Below are 25195 nucleotides of genomic sequence, written 5' to 3' on the forward strand. Positions count from 1 at the left end.
TACTTGCACATTCTTTCTCCAGATTCTCATTCTACAAAATGCATTGACAAAGCAGGGAGCATAAGCTAAACAAGGTGTGCAGCTGAGCTCTACAAACAGTTTTCAGTAAAGAATGTATGTGAGGGTGCTTGGTGAGATAGGCTGAGTTAAAAAGAGACTGAGATGTATAAAGCATCAGATGCTTATTTAGACTGTATAAAAAGCAATTGAAGATTGATGAGAAAATGTAAGAGCATTTGAGAAGACAAGTTTACCTGAAGTATCTGTGTGTTTGATTTGCCTGCGTATTTTTGGTCACAAAAACATTGTTGGATGTATATTGTTTCCCTACCCTTCAGCTGAGATCTGTCTTACCTTGCAAATTAGGGTTTAAAACCTTCTAGAATCAAATGGTATTTGTCAGTAGTTCAGTGAAAGGCAAAAGAAGCTGCTCTAGCTCCTGTTTTTATGTGAATTAGAAGCCAGAAAGGACTTTTGTTCATGTTTCACAAATGTGGTTGATGTCATGCCAAAGACAACATCTTCTTTAATGATTTTAATTGAAACACAGTCAGCATGAATGGTTCTTCGATATTTCTCTTTCTCATTTTGTCAGAGGTCATTTTGCTTGTTTCCTTTGTACTCCTTATTGCTAAACCTTTTGTCCTTAGCATTTTCTGTTTCCCTTTGTTAGTTTTCTCATTGCATTACTACTCATGCGGGCACATGCATATCTGTGAAGCTAACCAGATTATGACAGTCCCATATTTTTACTCTTTTCTGCCTTTAGGCCAGGGACAAGTCATTATGACAGATAAGCTTGTGTACGTTACTGTGCTATTTTGTCATTGGAAAGCTCTGAAGGAAAGGCCCAGGAAGAGTTTTCACATTTGTAGCCATCTTACACAGATCAGAGAGTTTTCTCAGGTGCTCAGGTATAACATAGGGAGGCTAGTTAGACATGGGCAAAGGTCTTGGTTTTCTGGGATTGCTGTCTACAGCACAGTACTCACATTTTATACTCAGGACCACCTAGACTTGGAATTACCATGGTTGTAGCTGCTGAGTTAAGGAGGGACGAGTAGCAGAGCTCTGAAGACCCTCTTTCCACGTTATCACGTGTTAGTCATTCACTTCTGAACTTTCTGTTAATTCTACCAGCAAACTCAGCTCTTGGTTTGGAAATATTTGAAAGTGGGTGCAGCTTTTCCAAACTTCACCTCTGTGATGAATGTTTGAAAAGGGAAGTCAGTTTGTGTGCGTGTCTGTGTTGAGTTGGCACTTGTTTTCCTGGCTACCTCCCTTACTTTCCTTGTGCTTTGGAGAGAAGAGTGGCAGCTGTCAGGGAAACCAGTACAGTTCTGAGGTGGTTATCAGATGGCTGTTGCCTTTCCATCCTTGTGGTCTCTTGGGTCAGCTTTGAGAGATCATTTATCTCCAAAACCTTCCCCACACTTTCTAGAGTAGTCTTCAGTAGGAATTTATGAAGGATGGGTCTTCTTTAGATAGGTATATCTCAGAGAAAAGGGGGGCCCCTCTTGAGGGCTGGAGTTTCTCGTTGGTCAGGTTATTTGCTTAAAAGTAATTTTTGTCAGTCCTTGAGCAAACAGAGTGAATACCTGGGTTATGCACTCCTCAGGGTTTGAATACACATATATTACATACCCTTCTCTCACTAATCAGCATGACACATTCCTTTGTTGGCAAAGGTTCCAAAACAAACACAATCAGTTCACTTAATTAGCGTGTCTGTGGGCTGTGCTTGGCACTCTTTACATCCTGCTCAACAATACAGAGCAACAGTTTGCTGCCTTGAATGTAAGGGTGGGCTCACAAAGTCATAAGCTTTCTAATGATATTTCCTTTCTGTGGCTTTTCTTGGGAGGTGGACATTCTGCACAGAGCTTAATGAAAGCCATGATTCAGTAGTTAAACAATTTTTTTTTTAATTGACCCATCCTTTTGGTTGCCTCTTCTAATCTGATTCCTGTCTCCTACTTTCCTCCTTTGTCTTTCTTTCAAGTCTTTATACAAATTCATCTGGATTCTTCCTAAATTTCACAAATTATGCTTCTTTCTGAAGACCTTTAAATCGTGAAGGCTATATTTAAAGCCTACTGAGTTAATTACACGTTTCAAGGAGCAAACAGCCAGCTAACGTAAACTCTCACATCTCTGTATGTTGATTGCTGGAGCTCTGGCAACTGAAGCAGCTTGAACATCAGCCTCCCGTTTTATATCTTCAGCTAAGTTTGTTAGCAGTTGGGCACTGCCCCTCAAGTTTTCCTAGTATTGCTTGTTCTTCATTAATGTAGTGTATCTTAAAATAAAAAATAATGGTAGAATTGGGGAAAAAGATATCTGTGTAGTGATATAGTTGTTTATGATATGTAGCCCCATTTGTTTTATGACCTAGAACATTCTTTAACAAGTGTTAAATTGTTAAATCTTAAAGAATAATGAGAAAAATACCTTTGGAATAAGAATTGAATTATTCATTAAAATTTTCTGTCTAATTAAATAATTGGGTGATTAAGGTTATTACGCGCTACTCAGTTAATAAAGTTATGATCTTGCCTGTGTGCTGCCATCCTAGTGACTACCCTCATAGGCAAACGTGCTGCGTTTCACTGGTAAAGCTACTTGCTTGGTTAAGGCCTGGCGAGTCAATTCCTTACCTTTTATGTTGTGCTTCTGGATGCATGTGAACGGAGGAGAATGGTTCTTTTGTGTTTGTATTCATTTATCAAGGCTAAACTGTTTTCACTTTGTGAAGTTAGTTTGTTCTGAAGATCAGTTAAGACATGTAGCCCTTTAAAGATACAAACCAGAAGACACAAGTTTAAAATAGGCATGCCACAGAACAGGCTTAACTATATGAACCAGCTTGGATGCCTCTATAATCTTTGGCCACCATCCTGATAAGACCTGTGAATGTACTTAACTTACAAGTCACAAAATGTCTTACTAAGGCCTCCGGGGCTGTGCTTAGCTTTATACACATGCCATAGTTTTTGCAAGATTGCAGCTGTGTTGTGGATGCTGTGTCACTGGACAAAAACAGCTCTGAGCATTTGGGAGAAAGTTAGATAGTAGGTGGAGAGATTGAAATATACAGCACAGAGCGTTGCCAGAAAATACCCTGGCAGAAGTGAAAGGCATCACTTGAATTACATAGTTTTCCCTATTGCTTAGGTTTGTTTTGTGCTAGACAGCCCTTCCCTAGACCCAGTTCCCTTGAGCTGTGCTTTGGTACTTGGTTTGTGAAAGAGTTAAGTTCACTGGATGTTGACAGTGTAAAAAGCTTGTTCAAAGCATCCTGGAGCAATCTGCTCAGCACAAAGAAACATAGGCACCTAAGTAGATGCTAAATTATCTTCATTATGTGATTTCTATTGAATCTGTCAAAATGAGCCAAAATCTGCTGGACGAAATCTGATTTTTGTCTGTGCAGATCATTGCAGTAATTTTATCTAGAATGCATTAAAAGAAAGAGAATATACAGGCTTAGCTTAGGATCTGGATTAGCTTTAGAGATCAGTTTTTCCTACCTCTCATCAGATTGGTGTGAATTAGAAGGTTCTGCAAAAAAGTAGGCCCTTAATTTCAAGCAGGAAGGCCTCTGCAGTGCTGCCTGGTGCACTTTCCCCCTGGCTGGGCATGGCAGCCATTTCACTTCCCGTTACTGTTTTATGACTTCCTTCCTGTGCCTTCTTCCTTGCTCTAGATTTCCCACATGCTGGTCAAGACCTTCTAATTTCCTCTTCCTTCCTCATGCAAAATCCTCTTTTAAGATAGACCTTCACCATTTCACAAGCAAGGTTTCTTGCTGATCAGACACCAACTTTTCAAATACCTCTAAAAGTCAACACTACAGCTCTTAAGTGTTTGGAAATTCTAAGATTACCTTAAGAAAAAAAAAGGTTCCTTTTTTTCCATCTATGGTCCATATAGACGTGTCTTCAGCATTACAGCAGAGCTATGAAATCTTAAGTGCAATTGCCTTTTTCTTAATAAAAGCAAAATCCTAACTTAATCGCAAGATTCCAAGACATGAGACTTACAGAAAAATGTAAAACTGACGAGTCATGTAATCAGATTGTGATGGTTGTGGGCAATACGTTAATACAACTGTTGATAGTATTACCTGGCTCTGTTTTTAGGTCTTCAACCACCACTTGGTGAATACAGTGCATTAATAATAGGACAGGTAGAAGAGTTTCATGTCATGGTGTGGCAGCTGGCAGAGGCAAAAGGTATATAGCTCTGAGCTGTGTAAATACTTGAATCTTTGTGGCATTTCTGTATCTTCACTGGTTTGCAGGCAGTGCGTATGTAGGGGTTTTCTCCCTTCCAAAGTGATTAATCTCCACTGACTAAAATGTAATCACAGTATCACAAAAAATGCATTAATACTGATTTTACTGTCCCTTTACAGACTTCTTGTGGATTTCTGTGTTCAGACCACGTTACTTGGCTTGGTATCTTTGGACTTTGACAACATGAGAGTGCAGTGCTGAGGTGGACGATCAGTCCTTAATTCTCTAGCTGGACACAAGTATGGAAATATACGTAGATAAGTGTAGCATAAATCCCTGCAGCCATAGCTGGAGGGGAGCTAGGGACACACTTTCCTCCTTAATCCGGAGCAACGGAGCTCTGTAGAGAGGGATCTGAGAACTGCAGGATGTTTTTGCTCCTGCATGACCCCACTGGCGCGCGTCAGTGTTGTAACTCAGCCTTTGTATGCAACTGTCAGGGGATGATAGCAGGTGGTTAAATCAAACTATTCTGGTTCAGCCCTTGCCTGTAGCAAATTGTTCTGTGAGCACCCAAAATGAAGGCCTGCTGGGCATTTTCTTTCCTCTCTTTGATTGTTCTGGATCTGGTAAGAGAGGAGTTGACACTGAGGCTTTCCCTGCTGCCAGTGAGACACTAGTGGTCTTCTGTCCCCTCTTGTGAGCTGCCTGTTTTTCCCCTCGTTTATGGGGCTTTCATATCTCTGTCCTCCTCAGTTGAATGTAGTTGATGTTGGCAGAGGTTGCTGGCCTGACAGAACAAGGGCGGAGACATAGGTGTGGATGGGGAGCACCTAGGACACCATGGGCAGCCAAACTGGGGAAGAGTTCTTCATTCATTCACACTCCTGCCTGCTTGGGACACTTCAGCAAGGGGCTCACTCTGACTCATGCTGGTTATAAGGGAGCGTTGATGCTGGACTTGCAGTTTTCATGCAGAGACACTGGGTAGCATGTTATTCAGCCATCTCAGTGTGGCACTACTAAGAGTAACTCCCTGACAAGGAGCTATATAGAAATGAAAAATACAATTATGCTTTGGATCACCGTTTCTATTTGTACTAGTTCCCTGAGCACTGAATTTCGGATGTAATTATTTCAGATTTCAGGGACTGGATAGGCTATAAGTGTGTCATAAAAGGCATTATCCTAACAAGATCCTTATAGGGACAAATCAATGCCATATCACTGCCAACTTTCTTCCATTCATTTACTACATCAGCGTCCGGCCTTTGGCAGGCTTGTTGCCATGGTTCCTAGGCAACAGTAATAATATTGTTGCACGTGTGTGTCAGGCATTGATTGCCTTTGAGGCTTTTTTTGTGTTGCAAGTGAACACAGTCTAGTCCATTTTCTTTTTCCTTGTGTTCTTCTAAAGTCTCTTAAGAGTTCTGAAGGGCACACTTGCAATACTCTCAGCTGAGCAATTCAGAAATACCTTGCAGACATGCACGTGTGGATTGTGTGGGATGCTGTTCATGCTGGAATCCTAGGCAAGTTTTCTTTAAGCTACTGTGGTTTGCTCTGTCAGTTGTTTTTCTTAGTAACCAAGTTAAAAATAGCTTAATATTTACGGTTCATAGTGAAAGTATAACATAATCTAAGGAAAGTATAATGAACAACTCTGATTTTTTTCTTGTTTATACTCTGCAAGAGGGAAGAAAAATAATAATCCGAAGAGTTTTAGGCAATTAAGGGCTCCTACATCAAATCCTTACTGAAATTCCTTTTGAGTAAATACTCAAAGTGAGTAAATTACTCATTTGAGTAAATGTGTGTAAGGCTTGGCACAGAGGAAGTGGCTGTACTGTGGAAAAAGAAAATTAAGTTAGTGTATAAAACTAGAAGGGAAAGGATGGCAGGTGAATATGGTGCTGCAGTGAGACAAGGGAGACAATTGCTTCTGGCTTACCTTAAGCAAGGCCGTTCACCTTCCCTATTGTTTCCTATTTGTGAAACAGGAATAGTGGTCTATCTGTCATCCACTGTTTGTTCATTCCAGGGCTGAACAGTATAGCCGTGGTCTGCTTTGATACCCGGCTTGGAATTTGGAAGCCAGACTGGTGCAGCCCATGTGCTGTGGTACTAAAGCCATCCTAATAAACCTTGCTGGTCCCAGCAGTTTCATCCCAGCAGTCACAATGGTTATCTTGCCAACCTGTAAGGTTCCTAGAAGACAAAACTGTCTTTCACATTACATTGTGGGTCATGAGTTGATCATCCCTAGTTTATTTTGTCTGTTTAAGTTGGAAGCTCTTTGAGGCAGTCCTCTTTGTGTTGCACCCCCTCTTCGGGCACCTGACCATACCCATGAGGACCTGGATAATGGCGCAGTGTAGGGAGAAGTAGAAGTATGATCAATTGGTAGAACAGAATCTAGAATTACTTGACCCATAAGACTGTGAAATGTGAGGGAAGCATGAAAACAATTTACCAGAATTTACAGTTTACCAAAAATTGACATGCATATGTTTTGAATATCCAGACTTAGATAATAATGTGAGCATTTCTTCAGCACACAAGGAGTGGTTTTGTGCTTTTAATGTAGAAAGGCTTTTCTTTGTAACAAGTAATAATAAGAAGAGCATTATAATGCCTGTCTAGCTTGTCTGGCTATGGAAAGCTTTGGCCTTTCTCTTAACACACTTTTCAATGCAATAGAAATTATTTAGAGAAATGAATAATTCTCTGCACTTTTACTCCAGTTTTCAAACAAGTAAAATATCCTTAAAACATGAAACACCCTTTATAATCTTAAGAGAAATTGAGTTGGTCAAGAAAAAGAGAAAAGAGAGAAAACACCAAAATAGAGAGGAAGCTGTTTCAGATGCTGTCTAAGGAGGCTGAAAGTCATTATGTGAATAACAGTCAATGTTCACCAATTCTTCAGATAATGTTTGAGAAATAGCAAGATGCTATTAATGTGCAGTGTCATTTACTACATAAGGAAATGAGAAAAGCCTGAATGGCTGCGGACCCATCGTATTATTAACTGAGGTATATAGAAATTTCACAAAAGATGCAGACATTTCTTGGCCTCTAGCCAAAGAAGTGGAGATACAGAAGTAGTACCTGAACCATAAACGACCTATGAAAACAATGAGGTTTAAGGAAAAAATGACTATGTGTAGTAACTATTATGTAAGCCTTTTGTAGACCATGAAATGTATTTTTTTTTCCCGGAAAACAAAAGCATTTGGGCACACTGAGGCTTGAAAACAACAGTGAAGAAAAAACTGTGAAACTCGCATGTGAAGAGCTAGTTGTAGACTGGTTTTAGAGAGTCAGAGAACAGTCCTTGGTAGTGGTCTCAGTAACAGCTGGCTAGCAGTTACAGGCAGGAAGACTGACATTTTTCTTCGTCCTTCATCAGGGAAGTGTTTAGCCAGGTAAAGGCATCTATGTGCTTACTTTTGTCCAGATATCCAGTTTGCCAGCCTGAAAAAAGCTGCTTTTTATAATTTTGTTCTCTACCTTCTTAAAAAGTAGCAAAGGTAGTTCTTGTCTTTTTTTTTTTTTGTTTGTGTACTCCACCTATGCTGTTTTTTCTGTCAAAAACTCTACAAAAGAATATGAAGAAAGGCTTAGAAATAGCTTTGTGAGATCAGTTTTCAAAAGGGAGTATCAATTTAGAAGTGCATGTGGAACACCCTTTTTTTCCTAACACAGGTGCTGCTGTTCCCTTCACAAAGTACAGCTGCTGCTAATCCAGCTCCTGGATTCTTTTCTTTGCTTTCCTCATCATTGTACCCATAGCTTCCTGGTGGCGTTTCAGCAGAAAGGCAATTGATGGAGCAATTAAGTTGTTGCACTCGGTATTTGAGTTTTTGCATGTGTAAAAGCACCAGTGTCATCAGAAAGGAGCTTACTTGGAGCTGTGCACAAAGGGAAAAATGTCAGTCTAATCGCAGGGACAGAGCTTACCAATGCCTTTAAGTGCAAGCTCTGCAACTCCAAACATAGTGATGCAGAACTGAATATGGGATCAACACCTAAGTGCAGCTCAGCACTAATATGCACTTTAGTGCCTGATAAGCCTTATGGAGTGCAGATTCCTGCACTCTTGAGAGATACTCTGCCAGTGTGTAACCATCTGAACCTGCAAGTCCTGCATGTTCCATCAAATCATTTGAGTGAGAGAGAGACCTCTGTTGCTGCTTTTCTAGGATTTGTCGCCTCTGTTATGATAACACATGGAGAAAGAAGTTTGTGCTGTTAGATACGCAAATATATTATTTGAAGAGCAGTGTCTGTCTGTTCAAGTTCTTCATGACAAGGAAAAGTCTTCAGAACACCTGATGAAGCAGGAACAGCAGACTGTTCTTAGCACTAATGGCCCTTCCATTTTTGATGCTACAATGGAGACAAAATTCGACTTCAGGATTAAAGAAGAAATCTGCTTGCGATATTCTAAAATGGAATATAATGTGGTGGGTTTTTTTTATCACTGAAAATTTTCTCCCAGTGAGATTGGGGATGGTCAACCATTTGAAATTACCAGGATCATTTGAAACTGACTCTATTTGGTACAATGAAAAGCAAAGGCACAGATGGCTTGGGCAAGGAGTAATCTACCATTCATGCAAATACAGAGCAGGTTCAACTTTAGCCTCATGTGACTGAGTTTCTTCAGCAGTGAGGAGATAGAACTATACAGGAAAAGCTCGCTTAGACATCCTCCCTCCCTGTCCCTCTGGAGAGCAAGAGGTAGCTTTGTACTTCACCTCAGAGCTCTGTTCTTCAGGCTTTTCCAGGCTCTTCTACAGTGAAGCAGTGCTGCGGACTGTGAGATGCAGGGCTGGTTGTTTGCACTGCCTCTGCTGAGGTGCCTCATAGTGTGGGGTCCCACCCAGTCAGAGCTTCGGCTGTTGTTCCACCACTAATAAATAACTGCAGACTTTTTTTTCTCCCTTTTGGTTTTGAGCAGGATGAAAGAAGTTTGTTACTTTTTTCCACTGTGTTTACTTCTGAAACATGAATTCATATTAATTTAAACATCGTAAATCATTGTTTTCTCTGTTGATGGCCTTTCCTTGGGAGGAGCAGGTGTGCTGACTCCTCTTTAATCCTTCTGGCAACCATTCTAGCAGCAAATTTTGATAAGTTTTGTCACCTCATCAAGTGCTGTGGAGAAATACTGAATGAGCATAGGGAGTGGCAGTGAAAAAGCACAAAATTACACTGCTCATCAATCATTATCCTCTAGCAACTTCCAGAGTGCAGCAAATTGCTGACTAACAAGGGAGCATTACTTGATAAAATCACCATTAGTGTCAGGTCAGAATGATGTAAAGTTTTAAAGACACGTCTGTCCTCTCTGTCTTTCCTTCATCCATTAGTGTGTCTGTTGGTAGAGATCCCAGTCCAGCAAAGCACATAAGCGCATGCTTAATTTTACTCGAATCAGTAATCACAAGGAAATCTCTGTGATGCTAGTCGCAAGCACATGTTTACGTGCTTCACTGGATCAGAGCCATAACATACTTCATCATTTGTGTGCTCAGAAAGAAATATCTCTGTGTGAGACAGTTTCTTGCTTCAAAAACAGTTTCAGAGTCACTAGCTGAACACATTAATACGAGTATGTCAAGTTCTAGTGCACCTGAGCATAGCAGTTAGCATTATACGTAAGTTCTTTAACCTTGCTAGTTGAATTCTGTCAATTTATGCTAGTTAGAAATCTGCCTCTCCAGACCTCTGTATAGCCTTCTCAAAGCTCATCTGTTACTAAAATTTAGACCGTCCTTGGACCCAGATATAAAACCTAAAGTCAGCTTAAGAACCACTTTCAACAAGTTATAGGTGAAATGCAGATGCAGCTATTGTAGTTAACAAATCAAGTTTGTTAGCTTACGGAGTTCTCCATAAGTCTTTCCTGACTGCATACCAAATAGTGCAATTTGTTTTAAAAGTGGCTTTTATTTGCCTTATGGCTTCTCAGCATTTGAGGCTTGTTGCTTCATATTTTCATTTTTTTTTACAATCTTGATAACTTTAACCTTATTTCTAATAAAAAGAAAGAAAACTCCCTCAACAAACAAAAAAAACCAGTAAGAATATAACAGTGGATGCCAAGTTTCTTGTATAGTCGTTTGACTACAGTAGCTGTGGATAAGGAGAATGAGGCATTGCAAGACTCTCCACAAAAATCACCAGACTGACCAGTACTCCTCATTTATATTTAAGAACTGTTCTAAAGTTTGATGTTTTGTTGCTTTCTTTGATTACACAACTGTAATCTAAGACTTTGTACTTCTGACACTGTCATCTGTTTGTTTATTTATTTTCATTTGGTTATGGAGCTTCAGTAATACGGTGACTTACTTGTCATTTTACAGTTACTTGCATTGAAAAGCTGAGAATGCTCATCTGTTCAGCTCTAGTTCACTCCACGATTGCCAGATATTTCATTGCTCCATAGCTATGTAGAATTGGAGCCTTGATCTGCTATGACATTACATCCATTACCATCTAGCCTGGTCTTCTGTGGGACACAGCAGAAAATACTTCCTGCCATTCTCTGTTTCATTTTTACTGTATGGAATGACATCTTTTCCTGCTGTTGAAGTGGACTTGATTGTTTCACTCCTTCCAGAACAGCTGACCCCTGGAACTTCGTTGACAAAACTCTCATATCTTGACTGTTCCAAATGCTGAAATGTATTTTATTGGAAATGGATAATGTTATTCTTCATTAAACCAAAGTAGCAAACTTTTCTTTTGTAAATCAAAAATATCTATTCTGTGATAACCCGAATGCTAATTAATAAGAAGAGATAATATTAATTCTTGTAAGGTGAAGGAGAAGCACCGGGACAGATTCTCACCAAGTACATATGGATGCAAGTAGTCCTGAGTAGCTTTACACCAGCAGAGATGTGAGCAAGACACTGCCTTTTGATACTACACTCTTTTGAAACGTAGCACTCTTTGAGCTACCAGAACTGTTTGAAGGAATGTCTACTGTGCACAGTCCACGTGAAGTCCATTGCATGCTCTGGTCTTATTTTGTCATTCAGTTTTGACACTAATTTGTGTTTGCAGGTGTGAAAGCTGTGGTGCTGTCTTCCACTCTGAATGCAAAGTGAAGGCTGTACCATGCCCCAGGTGTGTGCGGAAAGAATTGCAGAAGAAGCAGAAATCCTTCTGGAGGCGACTGAATATGGATGAAAACTTTGAAGAGTCTTGCAACATGTTTGAGTTGTCATATCAGAACACATGAATTCCTTAATGCAGTGGCCAGCCTGAAGAGAACCTCTTCCCCAGCTGCCAGCTCAAGCAACCTCTCAGCTTAGCCGGGCAGAAATCTTTTGCAAAATAATATTGATCATCTTCAGCTATGAATAGTAGCTGGCAAAGTCACCATAAAGACTTGTTGGCTTTGGATTATCAGTGGCTAAACTGCATTTTGCATTGAAGTTCAGCCACTAGCTCTGATACAAAACATGGTTTACTTGAAATGCTTTATGTCTAGCTAATTAAGCACCTATCTTTTTATTTTCCACCTCTGGAGAAGACTTCCTCAAGGCAGAAAGTACTTGCTGCCGTTAATGCATTATTTTTGATGATGTTCATTTAGAATTGACCGATCATCTACTTATTTATGTGTATTATTTATTATTAGTCTTGGCAGAGCTTCTGGTAAAGTGTGTCCCAGAACTCCATAGGGCAGGAATGATTTTAAGCCCACTTGTTCCTTTTGATATGGACACACGGTTCCGTTTCCTTGTGTTTCCAGAGAGCTATTTTTAAAAGATCAGTGTATTTACATGTCACTCCTTCCGGAGGAAAGAAAACTATCTCCCATCAAACCTTATTCAGGATGTTTGCTAGCGTAAGATGCAGAATTATTTCTTTAGCTGTGTTTATGTATTTATAACCACCCCAGTGGAATATTACATAAGCAGATTAGCAGGGTACTTTCTGCTGGTTTTTGTTCATGCTGAATATATCTGTCAAGCTGTGTCACCAAAGTCTGTTCTGCTTTACACTGCTTATTTCTGATCTGTGTGGGGTCACATCCTTATCTCTGGTAACTTGACATTCCAGCCTCTTGCTAGTCTCATGTTTGAAAAAGTTTTAACTGTCCACGTTGGTTTTGTTTTTGTCAGGTGAAATTTACTTTGCATGTTCCTCTGACTTGAACCTACTAGACCAATAGTTGGAAAAGTGTTCTTGCCCAAGTTACCTAGAAGATACCTCCAAAATTGTGAAACGTTAGTTTGCTGTGTTCATCTGCAGTGTGTGTCTTGAATTCTCTGGGAGCTCTAGGGGATTTTATACTTCTCTAGTAGAGAGCAAACTTCCTTGAGGTATGGTTCTGCCTCATACACGTGGAACACAGGGAAGTACTAAACATGATAAATTACATATATTATGAAAGAGAAGTATGTGATGGATTTGATTGCAGAGATGTATATCATTGCTGATAGTGTTCAGTTCGTGTGATTTCACCTTCAGTGAAGACTTAGAGATCTTCGTCACTCCAACTCATATTCTTAACTTTTTCTCCAGACCCTGCGGTAATATGTGTATTACATACATATTAATGCATTCACATATATATATATACAGAAAGCAAATATGGTTTCAGAAGAAAAAAGCTAGTCACATGCATGTGCATTTTTCTTCTCTCACATAGGTTTGTTAAAATGAAGAATACTGATCTTTGCTTCCTATATAATATACAGGCTGTTGTATTCAAGGCAGAAAGCAGTCTTGATCATTGAAGCAGCTCACTAATTGCTAAGTATTTTAAATAAAAGAACAGGGTACATCATGCTTACGTTAGAGAGTAGAAAGCTACAAACAAACTGCCTTGTACTGGAGTGTAAGTGGTTGCCTCTTCCAACCTCCAGTGAAGAAAGTAGCTGAATCTGAGCTTTCTCATATTTCAGCACAACTGCTATATATATAGAAGCATGTTTATATCTGTATACACTAGACAACCAGTGCCTTTCTTTTCCAGAAGTCTTTCTCCCAGTGGGACTCTTTGGAAGGAAGTGAGGGTTTTTCCATGCTCTTGGCAGAGTAGTATAGGGATTCCTATATTTAATAAACTTGGTGAATGATGCACTTTTGTCACTAAAATTAATACTTCCCTTACACAGGGACATCTGTGTTTCACGCAGCTCACTGTTCTTCATGTGAAATGAGTTACTTTCAGCTGTCATCCTTAAGGATATAATGTTCCTTCCAAGCCCATTCCCACATGAAGAACTCCCTGCGTGTTCGTATATGCAAACATTGAGCAAGTCTTGTGGAATTAGTCATGTAAACAGGAACTACAGTGGTACTGGCTGAATAAACAGTACACTCCCACGTTTTTCAGTGTGTGTCACTACAACCAGTCCTGTGGCAAAGCCAGTAGCTCAGACTGACGGAATCTGGCAGGTACTATTTTGAATTAGCTCTAGATGTAATGATGGGTCATTAAAGAAAAAAAAAAGTTACGTTTTCCATGCCATAATGCTTTGGAATTTAAGATACTTTATAGCACTAGTTTATGTTCTGATTTAGAAAAGCATTCTTGTGTGCACTGTGGAATACCCTACAGCATCAAGGAATCGTGTTTTAGGTGTTGCAAAGTATTGATTACTTTTATAGATGACGTGATATCTAAAGTGTCAGTGATGTGGGTGGCTAGATATTCTAGTTAAATTCTGGAATAACAATGGACATCTTTGGAGTTGCTCTCAATGTGTGCAGCTACTGCAGAACAGTGTTACTTTGTTATCTGAGATTTAGAGGGGAAAAAAAGCACTTGTCGTCAGAAAACTCATTGGAATTAGTGGTGAGTCTGGAACCACTGCATTGCTAAAGGCAAAGAGCAGAGCAAAAGCATATTTTTTGATATGCTGGCAGCACCCAAAGCTTTTTGTGAATGGGTAATGTACAATATACATCGGATTCTTTTTTTTTTTTTAATCCAGTGTAGTTGTAAATGAGACAGCTTCTAAAACGGATGCGTTTTTCCACCTTGAAAAAGTAATATGGCTTCTTCCTGTAGCTATAGGAGCAGACTGTAAAATGGATGCTTTCCTCTCAGGGATGCCTAGCTCCTATCCAAAAGAAGTTATTCCATATGGATGAGTAGGATGCATTCTTCTGTTTCTGCCTTTCAAGAGCATAAAGGCCCAGTCCTGCCTTCAGGAATTGTTGGTGATGTAAGAATAAGCCTTGTTCAACTTTTAGGACTGCAGGGTGAAAGAATAAACAGAAACTACCACTCATGTTGCTAATACTTGAAAGACCTCAAAAGGTTGGTTTTCCTGCTTGCTGGGAACACAATCCATGCTTCTGTAGGTTGTTTGGATTTTGGATAACACTGTATCGCATGGCTGTCTCTGCTGCAATAATGTAATGTAGTGGTGCACACTGGTCCCCAGTGTACTGTTTTCCCATTCTGCAGCCTGCACGTGCTCTGCTCTGCAGACTTCTAGGTGGGCACCAGCTGGAAAAGTACCTAGGGTCTTTCCAAGTGGTGCACACCTGTCCCCCACACACATACGCAGAGATGGAATTTGTGTATACATGCTTCTAATCCCATCCTACCCATGCAAGAAATAAATTTGAACAGTAGCATTTCATTGTGAATCAAAAATAAAATGTGCTGTTTGTCTCCTTCACAAAGAAAGTGCTTCCTTTACTTAAGGAGGAGGAGTTGATCTGTAGATCCAGTTACTGCTTTTACTTGGTTGTACAGAACTTATAAATCACTGTAGAAATAGAGCACTTCACTGCAAGGGACTGTAGCCTGACTTTACAACTACTTAGAAAATTATCATCTCAGTTTAGTTAGTCTGAGATTATTTAATGCAGGATACTGTGGATAAACTCAGTTCACTTTCTTTTCCTCTTTAACCCAACTTTCTATTTTAGTGTAGATAAAGACTGACCTAGGGGGTGCAAACTGCAGCTTTTTTGTTATTATCAATCTACAGATCAAGAACTTTAGGTCCCCTATGCAGAAATCTTTTCTTTGTCTCTCTTAGCTGGTGAAAAATGATGGTTTTGTGGTGTGACACAGTGTCCTGGTGGCAGGGTTGATATGAGAGCAGATGCTTTTTGGTGAGGAACTTGCATTCTGCACAGTATGCCCTGTAAGGAGTGAGTCGTCAGAGTACCTCTAGAGCTGCTCATATTGAGGCTTCTCTTAATAAATAATACTAGGATCTTGTGTGCATTATAACAGATTTATGATGGTGTTCTGAAGGGCTTTAAAAAAAAAAACAACAGGATGTCTGATGATGGGGAAGTTGCACAGTTGTACTTTGCTTTTTCCCTGTAGCAACAGAAGCCACTGAGTTTCCTGGGCTTTCCAAGATCATGATCTAGATTGCAGCCGACTGTTGATCTCGCTAAAAGAAATGTAATTGAATAATCATCATAATCTTATCTCTCGTTTCTGCTGTTCAGCTGCAAGCCAGTCCCCTCTTTCTTTCTGTCTCTGTCCCTTCCTTGGCTCACAGTGCTGAGCCTACAGCTAGGCTTCAGCTTCATAGCTGATTACGTTGCTTTTGAGCTAGTCAAGTTTGATCATTTTCTCCTTCATAATTTGCCTTCCAATTTTCCCTTCCCAGTAGGAGTGCCTTACAGTAATGTATATTAGTTTCTATCTTCCTGTTTTGGATTTCCTTATTGAATCTGCTGTTTGATTAACTTGTAGGCTTAAACTGAAACTCTCCTGTGGCTGCACATGCTCTTTTGCAGGGGCAGCTGAATAAATCAGTTTGCTTGTTCTGTCCTCATGAAGTAAGCTCTGCAGGCTGTATAAACCAGCTCTGAAGATGCCAAGCTGCATGGAAACCCCTCACTTTTGCTTAATTTGGTGCCTTAAATTTTCAACAGTTAAGAATTTTGTCAGGAATGCTCTGCCGTGATGCAGCACGTTTGGTGTTAGAGCTCTAAACCCTTGCTCATGGCAGTTTCCATCTCACTAGGAGTGGTTACCATAAAATTTGTTCACTATCTGTGCTTTGAGAGGGAAATGTGAGAAAAGATGGCATGGAGGAGGACATTGTTTTTTATTACTTACATTTTGGAGACTAGCTGGGCTTCTTTTCATCCTCAGATGAGATTTTCTAATGTGAGAACTGTGGATATATAATAATGGCAAGCACTGGGCATTAAAGCAGGATCAGGTAATGTGCAGCTTTGCTCCTCCTGGAACAACTGACTGGCCTGTGCCATGTGATGAGAGGGTCCCACATGGTAAAGCTGGGTTCATGTCTGTGGCAGTGAAGGCATTTCCTCAAATTTTAGTTTTAATGTAGCCTTGTTTCCTGAAGGCTAACCTGTTGAGGGTTTTGTCAGTGTTATCTTAGGGAGAGAGTTAACCTGCTTACATTTGAGCATTATTTGCTAAAGTCTACAGCTAACACACATCCTTGTGTGTGTTCATCTTGGGCACATGTCTGTACTAACTGGGATCTTTTAAGGCCACTTTTGACCCCCCAGTAGCAGGAACCTCGTTTGGCAGTGGCACTGCTTTTCCTGCACTTAATAGTGTAGTGAGCAGACAGCCTGGATGATAGATAGTGTGCAAAGTCCTTCTTTACTTGAAAACCCTGGTGTACACACACTGGCTTGGGTCATATCTTAATATGCAGGTTTCTTCCTGGTCCCCTAAGGTGGCCATTAAGTCAGCTCAGAATGCTGCTCGTGGGCAGTATTAGAGAAATACAGGCCTGGAAGGCCATTAACTGCCCAGGACCAGCATCCATTAGATCTTGTCCACATACACAACTATAAGTGGCTCAGTTACTTATTTTTTTCTAATTTGTGTGTTGAACCAATGTAAATCATTGAATGCATAGCACTGTTCTGGTAGAGAAAGGATTTATTTCAGTTTTGCTTATGCACTTGTCCACGAAGTCGATCTTGCTTCAACTAAAGTATTTTCAGGCTGATTTTGAGTGGCACTGATACCTCTGATGCTAAGTAGGCTTACACCAGGCCCTTCTGTACATGAGCTAAACAAAAGTAAGAATTAATGAGCAAAATGTGTGTTTAAAGAGGTAAAGGCAGTTTCCAGATAAGTACCAGTTAAGCTGAAGCAGTTTGAGGCTGGGGGAAGCCAGGCATGATAGGCAGAGAGTGCACAGGGTTTGGTGCTGGCCCCTTTGGCCTGGGCTTACTTCCCACTGCTGCTCCAGCTCACCTGCAGTACCATAAGTTTTTTGAAAACCATTATATGTGTCTGCTGCCCCATCTGTTAGTTTAGTGGCAATGGTATTATGTGTCTCATTGTTCTTGTGTTTATTTTGTGTTTTTTTGTTGTTGTTTTGTTGTTTTCTTTTTTTTTTTACTTTTGACAAGGATTTTGTTTAAATTATCTGCAACTACTAGGCAATAGTCTTAATTTATTATTGATGTGTAATAACATAATTTAAATTCAATGAGTTGAATTGCTTGTTGACACTTGAGTGAGGTTTATTTGGGTTCACTTGCGACAGCGTCAGAGCACCAGTCCCTTCTGTATAAAGGCATCTCTCAATAAACACTACAAAAAAATTACTCCTCTCCTTTTTAATCTGCCTTCTGCTGAGTACTGCATCACGTGCAGGACAAGTTTTGTAAGAGTGCTAGTTTCCTTATAAATACTTAGATCTTGGTAAAAGTCTTCAAAATCTGAGCAAATGATGATATTTTTATTGGGTGTGAGGCAGAAGGTCTCTGGAAATGCCGTCAGTGACTGCATCAAGCTTTGTGCATTTGAATTTACACTTCAGTCTCTCAGGTGTGTTTGAAAGCCATAAATGCCCAGATTTTTAAAGGTGCTGAGCTCCAACGGCTTCCAGGAAAGCTTACTGGGAGTTGTTGATGGTCACTTTTGGGTAAGCAGTTCATTGGAGCCATGGGGAGGCAGCTCCCCCCTGCGTGGCTGCCATGTGGACCTTTTTCTGCAAGCTCCAGGTTAAAAAGCCTTGGACCCTAAGTAAGGGAAGTACTTCTGAGCTCACTGCAGGGCCCACTGAAAGGCTGGGAGGACAGGATTTTGCCCATGGTGTAAGCGCTTTCTTGCTTAGACAGCTCTCCATCTGAAGGATGGAGGAGCAGGTGTAATTCCTGTTCTTGGGGGCTGCTTCTCCCAGTGCACCAGGTAAGAAGCTTCAGCAGCTCCCCAGGGCTGTGGATTCGGTGTTGAACTGTGGTATAGCTCTCAGACCTAAGTACCCTGCATGAGGGTCCCCAGAGAAATTCAAACCCAGTCCCATGCTCTCCTGTCTTTCAAAGAGAAGGACACATCCCCTCCCTCACTGCCCTCCTGCTGCTCCTCGGAAGGACCAGAAGTCTACCAGGAATGTCTATCCTTCCTCCTGCAGGCACCTTTGGACTACATCTCTGTGATGAATTGACTGCAGGCAACAGGTTAATGTTTGACCAGGACCACACACAGGAAAACCATGCGCAAGACCTTCTCTTCCTCCTTATTTGCTTTCCAAGGTGAGCAAATCCTGTTATTACACCTTTTTCAGCTTTCACTGCCACCTCCCCTCCCCACTTCACTCTGTAAGAAATGCTAGAAAGGAAGCATTAACACAGAGCAGTGATTATGAGGTCTAAGGAGCCATGGAAGGAGCAATTCGGTTGTTTTTTCAGGATTTTTTTCTTGGAGGGGGGCTGGGGAGAAGGGTGTTGTTGGTCCCCTCCATGGCTTTTCTCCTCTTTGCCTCTTCTTCAGCGCCCTGTTTTGCTCTGTTTCAGTGTATGAACCCATCACTGAAATGAGTTATTGAAAGGACATACCCCAGTAGCTGTCACAGACAACTTGGGGCTGCGGTTTCAAGCGCTGTTGCTTTTGGTTTTCGTCAGGAGCTGAAGTGCTGGGATTTTTCTCCCTGTTGTACATTGTCATTACATGAGAGCTATGCCCTCCAGTGAAGTGCAGGTCTGCCAACAAAACCTTACGTTGGCAGCCCTATTCTTAACCCCTGCACACGCATGCCACAAAAGCCATAGGTTATGAGTACTTCTGTTAACCTTCTATTAGTCTTTTGTGTTAATTTATCAACTCAGCAGGCCACAAAATATACCAGTCAGACTGTGAATTGGAGCATGCCCTACAGGTCCTGTGGAAAATAGAAGCAAAATAAGCGTTTGCTTCTGATGCTGAGCAGTGGGGACAAACTGGCATTCACAGAGTGTCCAACCATCATGTTTTCGTCCTGCTTGACACCCCTTATGCTGGTGAGACAGTGTCGTAGGCTGATCACATCAACTTAGATAGTTGGGGATATTATATCATGGACAAATCTCAGAACCCCTTAGATCTAACAGCCTTTTGGATTTTGTTCTTTTATGTTCTCCCTGCACCTAAATGCTTTGCAAGGGGTTGAGCCAGGAATATTGATCATCTCATATGGCGAAGTCCCACGCGTGACTTTATAGTTCATATCATCTGACCATGCCAAATCAAGTTCTTCTCTTAAAGGTCAAGACAGTTCTTTTTTAAAAAGTTACATTTCTAGCTCTTAGACAAAAATTAACAGTATTTGATTCTTTGTAGGGAGCTAGTTTTCTGAAAGATGGCAGAACTAGAATATAGCCCTTCTTTGAGGAAATTAAAGAAATTTAAGAAGTCTTGAGGAGAGTATCTGAATTAAATAAAATAGTACAAGCTCCTTATCCAGAACTGTGCTCTGGGCTCTAAGAAACACTTTTTTTTTTCATTCAGATTTTCAAGTTTCTGTAGTGTGTATGATGCAATCTCAATGACAGCAACAGATTAACCTCCAGAGGATCTAGCTCCTTCCTTTCCTCAGGGACAGAGAAGGCCCTTCCGGGTCTGAGGGCCAATGTAATTTTTCAGTGAAAGACATGTTGAGGACAAATGAAAATATTCTGGGAGTGTTTGTACATAGCTTTGGACTGTCTTTTTAAAATAGTTCTTGTTTGACTAAATACTCTCTGAAGTAGTGGTTCCATCTAGAGGTCTGAGTATTACCACTATGAGAAGGTGGTGAAAAGCATCTCAGATAATCAGGTGTCACAAGTAAAACCAGACAAAGTCTCCAAGGCAAGTAGGAGTAAATTCCAACCATTTTAAGCATAGACAAATATAAACTTTGTCATTGGGGCTGCAAACATGCTAAAAATCTGGTAATGTTTATTGTGACTCTTTGTTTTCTACATTGAGCCCGAGACACTAGCCTCGGATATTAAAAATGAAGTTATGTGGCTCATCTAAAAAGCAAGAGAAGTCAGATGAGAGTTTGTGTTAAGGACTGAACTTTAGACTGACTTGAAAATTCCCAGATATTTATTATATAGATACAATATGATGTGCTTACAGGCAAATAGGAAAGAATTGTTAATAATGCTAAACATTGTTTAAATGTAAGAAAGTGCAAGTTACTGAGTGCATAGGAAAGTAATAGATGTAATCAGTGTGCATGGCACAGTTCAGTCTAAATTGTTTTCATAGCATGAAAGGTTATAAATTAATCTCATCTATGACATACCTAAAGTATAGTGATGAAGGCTTGAAATGTAATGAATATCTCTTCACTGAATTGTGCTTTGCACTGTAAGTAATCCTACTGATTTCTGTGAACCAAGGACAGCCCTGTGGGAACAAGGTTAGGGTAGAAGAACTGAGAACCCAGCACCATTCAGTCATCAGATATTGGCGTGTGATTGCTTGCAACCCAATTGCTTGGGTGGATGTTGTTTGTTGTGTACTTATTGCAAAATGTCCTGTTCTGACTTGGACCTTGCACTTTTGAAGAACGTCCATCTCTGATTTAACAGATGGCATGATCAATCCTTTAAGCAGATACAAGTTCTGCTGACTTCAACGACAGCTGCAGTTTTGAAAGAACTAGAGCTGAGCTTTCAGTGTTTAGAGACATGAGCTGCAGCAGTTTATAAAATTGGCAGATTACTTGTAAAATGAAGTGGCTGCATGTGCATTCAGCACAGAGTTAACCCTGGGTGGTAGCAGGTAAAGAAGAGCGAAATTACAATAAAAGTATGGGTCTCTACTGCAGATATTTACACAGTATTGACATTGTTAGGTGTGCTTCGAAATTTATGTGAAGTGTTACTGCACTGTCATAAAACAATAAAGTACTTCTCTGAAGGGCTTAGGGCAAATGGAAGGCAAAGAAGTATCTATATAAGGCCCTCTTCCAGCTCCAGTGGTAATCTGTGAGAATGTTTCCGTTGTCGACAGGAGCTGCATGGAGGCCTGCAAGGGGAGAGCGAGCAGAAGTGGCACGTTTGCTATGTTCAGGGCAGGTAACCAATGGCTTTGTTTCAGGAGAATACTACCACTCCCAATTTTAGGAACCTAATGAATCTGCCCTGCAGACAGTGGAGATGAAGGTTTCTGCTGGGAGCAGGCTTGTATCCGAACTGAGATACCCTTTTGTGTTTCATAGAAATGCTAACAAGGACCCATAAAAGCTGAAAGATAACATTATGAAAAATACTGTGCTTAAGTGTGGCTGTGAAGCTAAAAAGGACAGGAGTCCAGAGTCCCAGGATTTCTGCATCGCACAACCTGGACTCAGCACACTTTCAGCTCTAGGGTGTCACAGCTCCACTTCTCACAGTAGGCATCCTCTTAACATTTTTGCTGCAGGACCAGACTTTGTAGCTGACCTCAGTGTTTTCATGCAGTGGAGAACTGAAATGCCAGTGCCAGTCATAGCACTGAGGAGTTTGGATCCAGACGCAATGCCTGCCTGTTCATGGGTCTGCGGCTTCACTTTGTAGCCCCTACTCATCGCTACCCTTCTGGGGTTGTGGCACCATTTATTCTCCAAGCCATGCTCATACATGGGACCTATTAGCCTTGCTGCAGGAAAGTACTGCTGCAGAGAAGTACTGCTGTTCCACTAGATGTGCTCCTCCGGTTAGATGCTACTTCATGGCAATGCATTTTCCTTTTACCTTCCAAATGAAGATCATTCTTTTCCACCAAATCATTTAGCAGAAGTGTTCCCCTCATAGCTGTCTGCTGAGGGTTGGGAGACTCTGCTTCCTGATCCTGCTCTGGATAATGTTTCTCCAAAACCAGCCAGCTATAAGAATAAAAACACTTCTGTTGAGAACAGAGTTTTCGGAAGCCTTCATAAACCTTAGTGATGCTGCTGGCCCAGCTTGCCTTGCTTTCTCTGCTGGGAACCATAGTGCTCCTTTGTTTTTCTGGGAGGGCTGGTACAGACTGTTTGCAAAACATGAGTTGGCAGGTATTGCGCCCTTCAACATCTGACCCCTTGTCTCTCAACTGGCTGAGCTAATTTTCTGCCTAGGCAACTATATGAGCCTTCCTCTCTGTGGCCATATCCTGTGTCAACAGCATTGTCCATGCCATTTCCTGACTCAGACTGTACCTTTACAGCTAAAGACTGGGGCTGAAATCTGTCTCTCATGTCAGATATATCAGCCTCTGAACTGTAAAGCTGGCTCTGTACACCAGCGCGCTCCAGCCGAATCTGTGTTTAAGACTGGGAGGAACTCGTCCCTCCTCCAAGTTCTGGCAGTGCCGCAGTGGCAATGAGTAGCCTCAATCCCATATCACCTGGTGCCCCGTTCAGTCCTCCAGTTCTCAGCTCCACTGGTGCTGAAGATGTGCTCCAGGTGCACTCCCCTCTTCCCAGCAGTACCACAGGCTCCCGCTCCTCAGGTCCTCCCTGCGGCCTGGCAGGGAGCCGTAGCGCGCCCTGACCTTGCATCCCACCAGCCTCGTGCAACAGTGAGGGCTTTGAAGCTCCATTTGTTCAGGAGTGAACACACTCTTGCACGTGTGCCCAGCACGGAGTGCTGCAGGAGCAGCACCCCCGGCTTTGTGTGTGATTCTTTCCCATGAATATCTCAGTGTTGTCCACAGCACATGAGCTCCTCGGCCTCCAGGATGGTGAGAAAGCCTCGGAGACTGAGGAGAGCCGCTTAGTTTGTACAGCTCTTGCTCTGCGTAGCCACCCGTTGCAATTATTAGCTTCGCTGTTCTCTGTAGGAATTTGGGGGGATCTGAGGACTGGTAGAGGCGTGCGTGCGGGAGAGCCGGGAGCAGAGCGTGTCTTGCTCCGAACACAGCTTCTCTTCTTTCTATTGACCCAGCTCACTGATTGGAAAAGACCCATGTCCCCCCCGGCCCCCTCTTCCTCCCCAGCCGCACGATTGTCACCGCCAATTAGTGCATTGTTAGGGAACACAATGGCGCCGTGGCCACTGGAATGGGCCGCTTTTGTGTGTCTCCAGTCGGCCGTAGGGGCAGTCAAGATTCATTTAGGGCCTTACACAACGTGGACAGAAAATACTATCAGAAAAGCAAAAGGAGGAAAGAAAAAGGGAGAGAGAGGTAGCAAGAGGAGAAGGGGGGTAGCCTGCTATTCAGAGGTTAGCCCAGCCGCATGAAAGGCCCAAGAAGCAGTGCCACATTGAAGACGCCCCTTGGAACACAAAAAGGAACAGGGCTTAATAGTAATTAGTGGGCAAACTGCAAGAGCGCCGTGGCTCTCTAGCGAATTGCTGGCTGCCACCGCTTCCCCTTCCCCCTTTCCTCTGGATTCGGCCGGGCCGCGAGCAGCGCGGGGATGGGAACTGGCGGTCCTCCCCTGCCCACCGCGCTCTGCAGAGGCCCCATCCAGCAGCTCTTTGTGGCTAGTAACTTGGACGGCATTCTCCAAAGCTCAGCCGAATGCAGGAGGTGTTTTGCAGGATGTAAGGGTATGGTTTTGGAATCAACACTTTGCCTGTTTCAAGGACCTTTAAAGCAGCCCTGTTCCTTTTTGCAGCCTGGCATGGTGCACCTTGCAGCTGGGCTGCATTTGTCCACAGCCTGGCCCTCTTCCTCCAGCAGAGCCTCAGAGATCAGCACCGTTCTTCTCGTCTGTGTCCATTATTTCCCTCTATAGTCATATAATGATCATCCTTAGATTTTTTATGATATATTTAGGCAAAGCATCTCTGTAAGCTCAGTAGCTACGTGGAATCTGCTCAGACCAAGTACTAAACCTTGCTCTTGCTTCTCCATGAAAACCTGCATAGTGTGGACGACACCTGCATCCACCACTTTCCACTCATTTTTTCGTCAGGTCTCAGGCACCCTAAGGTCTGCACTGGTATTTACAGTATTTCTTCAAGCACGTTTTGGCCTACCCTGACTTGGGCTTGTCTTGGGTGGCTGCATTGGTGCATAGCTCAATACATTTAATCTCTACTTCTGTAAGATTGTTGCTCCAGCAGCTTGTTGCTGTTACCATTCTCAGCTCATATCCTGAATGCTAGGTTTAGTCAAGAGCTGATGAGCCTAACAATTAGCTGTGTCTCAGGAATATGCCAAGTTAATAGCTCCATAAGGCATGTTTGACCTCATGTAAATATGCTTAAGTATTAAGGAATTTGGGGCATCCTAGCTTAAATGAAAAGTACACAGAGACACAAATTTAGCAATGATACCTTTTATGTTTTCAGAGGATCTAAAGAAAATCCATGGAACAAAACTGCAGGACACAGTGGTTAGTGTGTAGGCTGTTCTCAGATATAATGGGTGTGTATCTTGGTTTTCCTTGGATACAAGAAAACTTAACTGTTCTCTTTTGGATTCATCTCCTTATAAATTGACCAAGACACTAACCAACCAAATTTAGTAGTGTCTGCTAGGAATGTTCCCAAACTGCAATGTATAAAGCTGATATTCATGCACACATACACAGTTCTGGACCACATTCTCTCTTCACACAGATGCTGAAAATAACTCCCCATTTCCCCTGTTAGCTGCGGCTACAACACTGCACTTTCTAAGATACCCAAGCAAGCCTGGGAAATGCAGTTGCTGCTCCAATACTGGTCTTTTTTTTCCACGAGCTGGAAGCCGCAGCTACTCTGTACATCTATACAGAATTAGTTTGATTCTATCAGGACAGTGCAAATGGGATTCGCAACTAAGACTTTCAGTCCATCCA

General features: G+C 41.7%; 1 protein-coding gene across 5 annotated transcripts in view; it reads left to right on the top strand.

Moving 5' to 3' along the window:
• The window catches only part of PLEKHM3 (pleckstrin homology domain containing M3), a 137296-nt gene that overhangs the window by 88545 nt on the left and 23556 nt on the right, over positions 1-25195 (top strand). For 4 of the 5 annotated variants that reach the window (XR_002439610.1, XR_002439612.1, XR_002439613.1 and 1 more), the window contains 2 exons: positions 11322-13670; positions 18605-18725. Coding sequence is in view for 1 of the 5 variants with exons in the window: in XM_021399698.1 (XP_021255373.1) it covers positions 11322-11499 (178 nt within the window). In the remaining 4 variants the exon portion in view is untranslated. Of the gene's footprint in view, positions 1-11321; positions 17796-18604; positions 18726-25195 lie in introns of those variants that run through there. The other variant, XM_021399698.1, reaches the window with a different exon arrangement.

This window comes from Numida meleagris, chromosome 5 (genome assembly GCF_002078875.1).
Source record: "Numida meleagris isolate 19003 breed g44 Domestic line chromosome 5, NumMel1.0, whole genome shotgun sequence".
Classification (NCBI taxonomy): Eukaryota; Metazoa; Chordata; class Aves; order Galliformes; family Numididae; genus Numida; species Numida meleagris.